Genomic DNA, 10647 nt, shown 5'->3' on the forward strand with positions numbered 1-10647 from the left:
GTTTCGTTATGTCTTACTTCAAGGAAATGGTTTAATCTCATTAACTTCATCTAACCCTATTTTTAGTGGTTTTTTTTTTTTTTTTGTTTATAAAAGAAACGAATAATTAATTTAATATCTTAGCATCCGGTTAACATGTTAACAAATAACCCATTTAATACCACTTAACACAAGGAGAGAGTGGTTTACGATGTAAGTTAATATGACATGTCACTGGTTAACACCTTAAATTTTAGAATACATCCCATGACTTTACCTGAAAAGTTTGTAGTAGTGTAAAAATGAAAACACTTATTAATCAAGTTTAAAAATTGTGCTTGTGATGGCTATCCATATATGGAAAAATTAGTCAAACCGATAATATTTATATTTCATAACACTTAGATTCACGAATATCATTCAATTATCCCCATGAAGTAAGCAACCGTTTAAATCTTGTATTTCCAAAAACAGAAAGTCAAATCTTCACTTGTTAATTATATTATCTTCCCTAACATGGTGCTTCTTTTTTAAATAAAAAATCATTCTATAAATACAGTTAAATCACTATATATACATCATAACAACTTAACAAAACTACAAGTTCCAACCACTCTAGAGATGGGAGAGGTGTTATCCGAAACCCGATCACCGATGCCATTATTGTATAGGCGCCATTCAAGCGGCGAGGTGTTGAAAAACTTGGCTTCCGTCTCGAGCAGCCTTTTGCCTGCATTTGGAACACTTGTTGGTGACGATTCTCCTTTTCTTAAGAAATATGTCATTGCACCATATGATCGTAGATATCGGTAAGTTTTTTCAAAATATATGAGGTACTTCATGTTTTGTACATGTATCCTTAAAGACGAATGCATAGCGAGCTTTTGTGTTTTGGGCGGACCAAGTAAGTTATTACTAGCCGAGCAGCGAACACTAACTATTGAATCGTAAAATGTTTACTTTTTGGTGGAAACGATGTACCCATGGACCATATTATCATGTATTGAAACTTGTTTGAGGGGGACAAATTACTTTTGATGAGCCCAAATTGCTTTCCAATGGGCCAAATAGTGACTGATAATATTGCCGGTCATCTAAATGAGTCATGGCCCAGTCCAAATTTGGGCCTAGCGAACTAGTCAAGTAGAGTAGTCGGTAGTAGAAAAGTAGTGATTTCAGTGACCTATATTAGAATTGGGCCTAGCTAACTAGTGAAGTAATGATTGGTTTTTGTAGATATAAACTACAGGTGTACAAATTGCTTTCCAATGGGCCAAATGGTGACTTATAATATTGCAGGTCATCTAAATGGGCCATGGCCCAGCCCAAAATTTGGCCTAGCTAACTAGTGTAGTGATTGGTTTTGTAGTAATATAAACTAGAGGTGTACAAAACCTGGTTTGAGCCCAAACCGGCCCATTTTTTTAGTTTGGTCTCAAACCGATTTGGCCCAAATTGGTTCGGGTTAAGAACTGGTTTTAGGGTGGAAAATCCAAACCCACCCTAATTAATTCAGATCAGTTTCAAAATCGGTTTTCGCGTTTAAACCGGTTTATTATCAGTTTTTTAAGGTGGACTCAAACCGGTTCAGGTTGAAACTGATTCTCAACACAAAAATCACAAACCTATACCAAACCACCGGGTCGGGTTGGACCAGGTCCAGTTTTATACCGCGTTGGGTGGTTTCCGGTTCGCCGGGCCCAAACCGGTTTTTTACACCTCTAATATAAACAATTGCTTTGAATATATAATAACATTATTTTAGTATAAAATTTAGAGTTTTACTTTAACAGTTACTAAAGGTTTGGTTTCACGCTTTAGGCTTTTTGGTCCGCAAAAGATTACAAAGTTATCGTTACGGTCAAGTCCATTTTTTTGTTGTCATTATTTTGTCAACCAAACTGACAATTTTATTCAAGCCAAACCAAGAAACCGAACCACGTTATCTAATCGAGTTCAAACATAAATCTGAAAGTGTTGCGTGTAGCTCGACTCGTTTATCCCCGTGATCTAGATACAATTTATGTGCATGCATTTAGGTGGTGGCAAGCCTTTCTAGTCTTACTAGTCATATACTCGGCATGGTCATCCCCTTTCGAGCTAGCTTTCAAGAAGGGCGCTAGCGGCCCACTCTTGGTCATCGATTTGGTCGTCGACTTGTTCTTCACCATCGATATCATCCTAACATTCTTCGTCGCATACTTAGACAAGTCAACATATCTTCTAGTCGACGATCATAAAAAGATCGCCACACGGTAAACATAACTATGACCAACGATCAACCAACGATCATTGTACATTTCATACAAACCATCATAAATCCAAATGGTGCTTAATTTCCAGGTATGTCACACACATGATGTTCCCGATAGATGTCGCCTCCACATTGCCATTTCAGTCCATCTACCGCCTCTTCACCGGAAGAACCCACCATGGGCAGATCTTCGGGTTCCTAAATCTACTCCGATTGTGGCGGCTAAGACGTGTTAGTAAATTGTTCTCAAGGTTAGAGAAAGATACGAGATTCAGCTACTTCTGGACCAGGTGCACCAAACTAATATGTGTAAGTGTGGTGGGCTTATGTTATGTTAGACAATATACTATCTACTATAACTATTATTATCATTTCATTTTTATTGAAAAAACCCAAAAAGAAATGAAAAACTATGTAGATGAATAATAATAATAATAATAATAATAATAATAATAATAATAATAATAATAATAATAATAATAATAATAATAATAATAATAATACTTTGTATGTACTCAATAACCGTAACAAGGGAAATCACGAATAGAAATATTGAATGATTAAATTAACAAAATAGGCATTGACTTTTAGCTTTTGTCAAAATAGACATGTCTAAACCAACCAGTCAGGAGATGACAAATAGGGTCCGCTGCTGAGACTACTACAACTTAGCCGACATAAAAACCCTTGAAAGTACGATGAGGTCCATAAGAAAAATCAAAATAATACACATGTAAATTGTAGGGTAAATTTAGCCGGTGAATGAAAAAGTGGGAGCTAACTCAGATGACGGATAAAAAAGTTGGGGCTAAAACAACTATTTGAAGAAAATGTGGGGCTAGATCCTAGCCAAGGCTAAATTTAGTTGAAGCTTTACACGTGGTCCTATTTGAATGGCAATTATGGACTCCTTTGGCCCTTTGTGCTTCACGATTAGTTTTTTTTGTTGGCTAAGCCCTAGTCGTCTTAATCTGCGGATCCCATTTGTCATCTCATGAACGGCCCTTTTGGACATGCCTATTTTGGCAAAGGCCGAAAGTCAATGTCTTAATTCCATCGGTCCACATGTCTACTTTTGTGATTTCCCCATCGAACAAACTAATAATAATAATTATAAAACATCAATAACTATCCTAATATTCAAACTAGTAAATAATAAATCAAATAGTAATAACTATCATGAAACAACTCCTCAATCTACAATCTGCAGGTTACGCTGTTCGCGGTGCACTCAGCCGGATGCTTCTACTACTGGATCGCGACCCATCACCGCCGCATAGAGGACACATGGATTGGGTCAATTGTCCAAGATATCGAACATAGAAGCATATGGTTAGGCTACACATACTCATTGTACTGGTCCATTGTGACCCTTACAACCACTGGCTATGGCGACTTGCACGCGGTTAACACTGGAGAAAAAGTGTTCAACATCTTCTACATGTTGTTCAACATCGGGCTCACATCCTATCTCATCGGAAACATGACCAACTTAATCGTTCATAGCGCTGTTAGAACCTTTGTGATGGTAAATTAAAATTCTCTACTAAATAATCTATGACATAACTTGGACATGCTTATAGTTATTACTTATTTAGGTAAAGGATCAAATAAAAATAAAATAAACGTACGAACTGTACGAATTGAAAGAAAAGTCAAAAAGTGGCGGTGGCAATATGGTAATTATCAGCAATTTCAAAAGTACTGTACTGAGGAAAAGCAAAAAGTGGCGGTGGCAATCTGGTAATTATCAAAAACTTCAAAATTACTCTAGTAGGGTAATTTTGAGCATCTGTAGGGTAATTTTGAGCATCAATAGGGTAATTTTGAGCATTTGTAGAGTAATTTTGAGAAATGTAGGGTAATTATCAAATTACTCTAGTAGAGTAATTTTGACTTCTGTAGGGTAATTTTGGGAAATGTCTTGTAGAGTAATTTTGTTAGCATTTAGTTATGGGGTTTAGCTTTATGGTTTAGTTTTTAGCTTTTAGTTTGGGTTGGGGGGGGGGGGTAGGTTTTTTTAGGTTTTTGGGGGTGGGGGGGTTAGGTTTTTTTAGGTTTTTGAGGGTGGGGGGGGGGGTTAGGTTTTTTTAGGTTTTTGGGGATGTGGGGGGGGGGGGGGGTTAGGTTTTTTTAGGTTTTTTTTTGGGGGGGGGGTGGGGTTAGTGTAATTTTGATAATTACCCTACAATTTTGATAATTACCCTACACGACCAAAATTACTCTACTTGAACTTTTACAATGGTTTAGGTTTTTTTAGGTTTTTGGGGGGTGGGGGGGGGGGTTTAGGTTTTTGGGGGGTGGGGGGGTGTTTAGTGTAATTTTGATAATTACCCTACAATTTTGATAATTACCCTACACGACCAAAATTACTCTACTTGAACTTTTACAAAATTACCCTACAGAAGTTCAAAATTACTCTACTAGAGTAATTTTGAAGTTGCTGATAATTACCAAAATACCACCGCCACTTTTTTGACTTTCTTTCACTTCGTACGTTTCGTACGATAACTTTATTTTTACAGGAACTTAACTCTACTTATTTATCCGTTTGTTTTGTACGAAAAGAGGGATTCGATCAATGAGATCTTGCGATATGCAAGCAAGAACAGATTACCAGAAGGTTTAAAACAACAAATGCTGGCACATATGCAACTTAAGTTCAAGACAGCTGAGTTACAACAAGAAGAGGTTCTTGAGGATCTACCAAAGGCGATTAGATCAAGCATTGCGCAGCATCTTTTTCGGAAATGTGTGGAGAAAACGTATTTGTTTAAAGGGATTTCGGAAGATCTTAGCAGCCAGTTGGTTACAGATTTGAAAGCTGAATACTTTCCACCTAAAGTTGAAGTTGTACTAGAAAATGAGATACCAACTGATTTCTATATTGTGGTTTCTGGATCTATGGTAACCAAAGTTTGAATTTCTCCATTTTGAATTCATGTTATGAGTGTTGTTGCTAATTCTAATGGTGTATTGATGCAGGAGGTGCTTACACATCGGAATAGAACCGAGCATGTACGAATGTACCTTTTATTAGAGATCAAAATCTAAGATTTTTATGAAAATTTGATGTTTATCGCTAGTTTTGGATCAACTACATATAAGTTTTAGCATGGGAAGCGTACAAAGTGAAGTGAAGAAAAAAATCGACACAGTGGAATTTTCGTAATTACTCTAAAGAGAGTAACCACGCTATAACAAAATTGTACTAGAGTAATAATAATTACGCTACAGTTTACAAGTAGCCTGTTTTTTATTACTCGATCTAGTACAATTTTGTTGTAGAGTACTTCATAATTACGAAAAATGTCAGTGTGTCCTTTTAATAACTTCGTAGACTTCGCATGCTAAATGTTATTTGTACTGAATCTCACTCTTTATCACTAAAAATAAATGTGCTACACCTCAGCATTTGTATAAATCTTTGTGTTATACAAATGAGATGCAATGAGCAATAAGAACTAATCAACCTATAAATTTAGCACACAATAGGATAAGATGATAGTCTAAGGTTTAAATTTATCTCTATAAAGTCTAATTACACAAATTATTATGATACACAATAACCATCAACTTCATCAATGTTAATTGTTATACAACTAATTAAAATGCTGTGAACACTTTTATACAATTGACACTATAACAAGACAAATTGGTATATGTCAGCTACAATGTTATTATTTAGTGACATTTTTTCTTTGATTAATGCTAAATTAAGTTTTGTTTCGTATTGTTTGCTCAGTTATTAACAAGTCTAGGACCGATGGACGTGTTCGGTGAAATCGGTGTGTTGTTCAACATTCCACAACCGTTCACGGTGAGAAGCAAGAAACTTTCTCAAGTAGTTCGAATAAGCCACCATCACTTCAAGGAACTAGTGCAGCCGCTTAACCATGACACAAAGACGATAATGTCCAATTTTATTCAGGTTATTTGTTCAATTCTTAACCATCGCCTTTTTTTTATTAAGCTATGTGTAATGAGCTAACGCCCCGCACCGGCTTTTTTGGGCGTGATTTAGGGGGGGGGGGGGGGGGGCAGCAAACCACGGAACTGGAAGTTGCACACAAACCCTTTTAATTTTTTTTAAGAATTTCACCCAATCGCAACTAACCACATCACACACTGACGTGACACCATTTTTTTTTTCACTTTTTAGTGAAACCATTACACATATCCTTAAAAAAATTCAAACATCCCACTAACGTGTACGTTGGTTTCTCGTCTTTCAGTACTTGAAGAACTTAAAGAAGGAGGTACAAGACGAGATAACCTTCTTAACAGACCATCTTTGCGACTTGAACATCGAGGTTAGTTATTCGTCATCTATAAATTAAACATATGATTAATATAAATGCATCTTCTCTTATGTTTCAAACCGCTAATGACGAAAACTTGCAGCAAGTATCAGAAAACCATGATACATCGGATTATGATCAAGAAGACACACCCATAACTAATACACCATCAAGATCATCTCCATCGAGGGTGATCATCCATGCGCATAAACCACATGAGGAAAGACCAGAAACCGGAAAAGTAGTCCAGCTGCCAGGATCAGTGTCAGAGCTATTAGAGTTAGCAGGTAAGTGATGTAGTTGTGGTTGTATTAATGGACACCATGAGTTACAATTGTGAAGCTTTTGAGTTGATCATGCTGTGTGATTGCAGAGAAGAAACTTGGGAAAAGAGGGAGTGTAATTCTCATGGAGGATGGGTCTCAAGTGGAAGATCTTGAGGCTTTAAGAGACAATGATCACCTGTTTATATTTTGACATATTACTAGCAGACCAATGTGCTACACTTTCTGTTTGAATCATTTAACATAAGATGTACTTATATTTTGTATAAACATATGGAGCTATTTTGTGTATTATGCTCTATAAGACTCGATCACCAATGATACAATATTTTTTTTTGATATTATTTTGAGTAAAATGCACGGATAATCCCTGTGGTTTTGTAAAATAACACTTATAGTCCCCAACTTTTGGAAATTATACTGTTGCTCCCTATAGTTTACTCAGTTGTTACTCGGATAGTCCCTGAAGTGGATGACCGTTAGTTTTCTCAGTTAAGTCTATGTGAAATGACTAAACTACCCTCGCTACAAGAATATTAGTTGAATAGTTAAAAGAAATAAATTCAACCATTTAATTATGATGGGCCCCACATATTTTATCTAAATACAAACTAACACTCACCCACACCAATCCCCACCCCATATACACAAACTACCACAGTACACAACAACCTTCTCGTCGGAGCTCAGCCAACAACCAACAACCACAGTATACAGTGGGTTCTTGAACCTGCAACCACCTTAGACCACCATCATTCTCACTCGTTCACATCAGAAACAATACAACAACCACCTTCCACTCTGCAGCAACTCAGATCTGGAAAAACAAAAGTATTCGACAACTTTATAGTTGGTGGATGTGACGGAGATGACCGATGATGTGCGGTGTACATCGCGGCGGAGGTGGTTGTGTTTGCCGGCTGAAGTGGGTGGGTATAGTGCTGGCGTCGGGTGGCTGGTTTCAGGCGGAGTGGGCGGGTAAAGTGGTGGTGTCGGGTGGCTGGTTGCGGCGGAGGTGGTCGTGTTTGCCAGCTGAAGTGGATGGGTAGAGTGGTGGTGTCGGGTGGTTGGTTGCGGTATAATTAGTTTTTAATTAGCTTTAATTGTTTTTATATTAAGGGTATTTTTGTCATTTAAATGGACTTAACTGAGAAAACTAACGATCATCCACTCCAGGGACTATCCGAGTAACAACTGAGTAAACCACAGGAAGCAAGAGTGTAATTTCCAAAAGTTGGGGACTATATGTGTTATTTTACAAAACCACAGGGACTATCAATGCATTTTACTCTATTATTTTTTTAGAATGTTCGGTGAATCAATGTCATTTAATGTCGGATACATATAATATAGAAAATGAAAATCCTACGGTATATAACATATAAAAATGGATCATTATCATTTGGCCTTACAAAACAATTTATAGATTTGTCACTGAATGCAATTGTATATATAAATGTACTAGCCTAAGACCCCGCGAGCTTCGCGGGTGGCTAAACACCAACTAAACACATAAAATAATTTAAACGTAAAAGTGTTAAACTGTGATTTGTTAAGCCTAATATTTTGAGACAGTTGAGCACGTCCCAATACTACAGCTACATAATGTTCGTTACAAATTAAGTTTTTGTGAACTAAACCTTCATGATGTTTTTATGATGTCTTCTTTAACTCCACTATCGCATTCATCCTCTGACATTATCAATTCCAATCAGGACGACTTAGAATTTAAAGCTCTATTGCTAGATTATTAAAAAGAGTTAATTACTGTTTTCGTCCCTGTGGTTTGTCAAAAATCATTATTTCAGTCCATTAGTTTAAAAATTGCGATTTCAGTCCTTGTGGTTTCACTTTCGTAACCATTTCAGTCCACCTCGTAACCATTTCAGTCCCTGTACTTACAGAATAAATGGATTGAAATGGTTACGAAAGTGAAACCACAAGGACTGAAAATGGTCACGAAAGTGAAACCACACGGACTGAAATCGCAATTTTTAAACTAATGGACTCAAATAGTGATTTTTAACAAACCATAGGACGAAACAGTAATTAACTCAAAAGAGTTAATTACTGTTTTATATACATGAAATTAATTTGAAAAAAAAAATAGATTCTTACTTAAGTGTAAGAACAACTCAAACGGGTTCTTAGAGATATCAACTGGTTGGCTACCCTCCAACACTTGATTTGCTATAAACCACTTTTACTGTTATAGAAAAAAATAAGGTTATAACCCGGACATTTTCCGGGTAGGAAAATTTAATTTATAATAAAAGTATAAAAATAACACTTTAACATGTAAAGTATCATCTTTTCCTTTTCTCCATCATAAATTTTTAACTGGTTTCTTAAACTTTTTCTTGTTGTAAAGAGCCATAAAAACATACAAAAGCAAGAATGTAAAGTAAACGTCTATATTTAGAGCATTTGCATTGGAACCTCTATTCTATATTATATGGAGAAAATAATAGAGGAAACAACAAAAATACCATCACATTAGAATTTCTATAATAGAAAAAAATTAAAGTAAAGTACACCTTTATATTTATAGGGTCACATACTGATGTGTGTAAAATGCAACATATAAAACACATCAATTAAGGCATAAAACTAACCCTTTTTAAGTACTAATGTTGGAAAAATAGTGTTTTTGTCTTCCTTTTGTATTTTCAGGATGAAATGAGCTCAAAATCACAAAAGAAGCAAAAAGACTACTAATTCTACCATAAATACAAGAAAATGAACAAAAGTGGATTGCCCGGACCCTCAACGGCACCTCCCAAGACAAAGGAGAAGAAACAGAGTCTGAACACGCCCCGTGTCCAGCGAACACGGGGGCGTGCCCAGGAAGCAGCAGAAAAGACAAACCAGTAGAAGCTTCCATTGCCCACCACGGGGCCGTGTCCAGCGAGCACGGGGGCGTGGTGAAAGTACAGCAGGCGCATTAATTGTAATTCGCAATTACAATTAATGAGGAGAGAGAGTGTCAGGCGGGCACGGGGCCGTGTCCAGCGGACACGGGGCCGTGTCCAGCCTTCTGTTCAGCCTATAAATAGAGGAGCTTGGCTTCATTCTCTCTCATCCCTTGGCACACCACCTCTCTCACACCTCATCCACCACCCACCACCACCATAACACCATCATCCACCACCATCATCCATTGTCCATCGTAGAGTGTGTGAGTCGTCTCGGGATCCAAGATTGATCGTAAGAGTTCTTAACAATCAAGGCCATGTTTGCCTAAGTCTCTTATATCACTTGGTGAAGACAAGTGTTTAGTATAATACTTTTTATTTTTAATCTTTTGCACTTTTTATTTGGTTTTGTATTAATGACTTTAATAACTAGTTACTTATGTTGAAGGTGATCTTTCCTTATCGTTTGTCCGTGGTGTCTTGGCATTATTTTACTGTCTATATAAAATAAAAGATTTTCACCATTCATATCTCCACGGTCTATATGGAGGTATGTTGGCTACCTGGTCGGGGGTTAAGGGAACGGTTTGGTAAGGGTCTTGCCCTTGTTCAGTGTTTAGAGGTCCTGCTTGGGACCTGGGTCAAATTTAGTAGGATCTCCTTCAATGCCCATAGGTATTGGATGGCGGGGATCCAAACTCTTTGACCCCCTCATAAGTTAACTACTATTAATACTATAACCCGGCTATTTAGGACTGTATCCCTGCTGACTCAGACTACTTAGCCGAGGGTAACGTCACCGCCAAAAGCGGGGCCTACCACAATTTGCATTAATAACTTAATTCATTATCTTTCAATAATCCGACCCTTTAGGATTGTATCCTTGCTGACTCAAACTACTGGGTTGAGGGTAA

At 37.0% G+C, this 10647-nt stretch overlaps 1 protein-coding gene across 1 annotated transcript; it reads left to right on the top strand.

The window, feature by feature from the left end:
- The first annotated feature begins 600 nt into the window (after positions 1 to 600).
- On the top strand, positions 601 to 7030 carry LOC110923747 (potassium channel KAT3). Its single transcript, XM_035986144.1, has 10 exons — positions 601 to 788; positions 2019 to 2234; positions 2323 to 2542; positions 3444 to 3761; positions 4802 to 5140; positions 5219 to 5251; positions 5979 to 6164; positions 6469 to 6546; positions 6638 to 6821; positions 6908 to 7030. The coding sequence occupies exons 1-10, from the start codon at positions 601 to 603 to the stop codon at positions 7009 to 7011; spliced, it is 1866 nt and encodes a 621-aa protein (XP_035842037.1). The 3' UTR covers positions 7012 to 7030.
- Positions 7031 to 10647: the final 3617 nt, after the last annotated feature.

The sequence above is a fragment of the Helianthus annuus genome, chromosome 17 (genome assembly GCF_002127325.2).
Source record: "Helianthus annuus cultivar XRQ/B chromosome 17, HanXRQr2.0-SUNRISE, whole genome shotgun sequence".
Classification (NCBI taxonomy): Eukaryota; Viridiplantae; Streptophyta; class Magnoliopsida; order Asterales; family Asteraceae; genus Helianthus; species Helianthus annuus.

Coding starts and splice junctions, on each gene's coding strand:
- LOC110923747 (XM_035986144.1), top strand. CDS start 601: ATGGGAGAGGTGTTATCCGAAACCCGATCACCGATGCCATTATTGTAT. Junction 5,252..5,978: donor ATCGGAATAGAACCGAGCAT/GTACGAATGTAC, acceptor TTGTTTGCTCAG/TTATTAACAAGTCTAGGACC. Junction 6,165..6,468: donor TAATGTCCAATTTTATTCAG/GTTATTTGTTCA, acceptor CTCGTCTTTCAG/TACTTGAAGAACTTAAAGAA.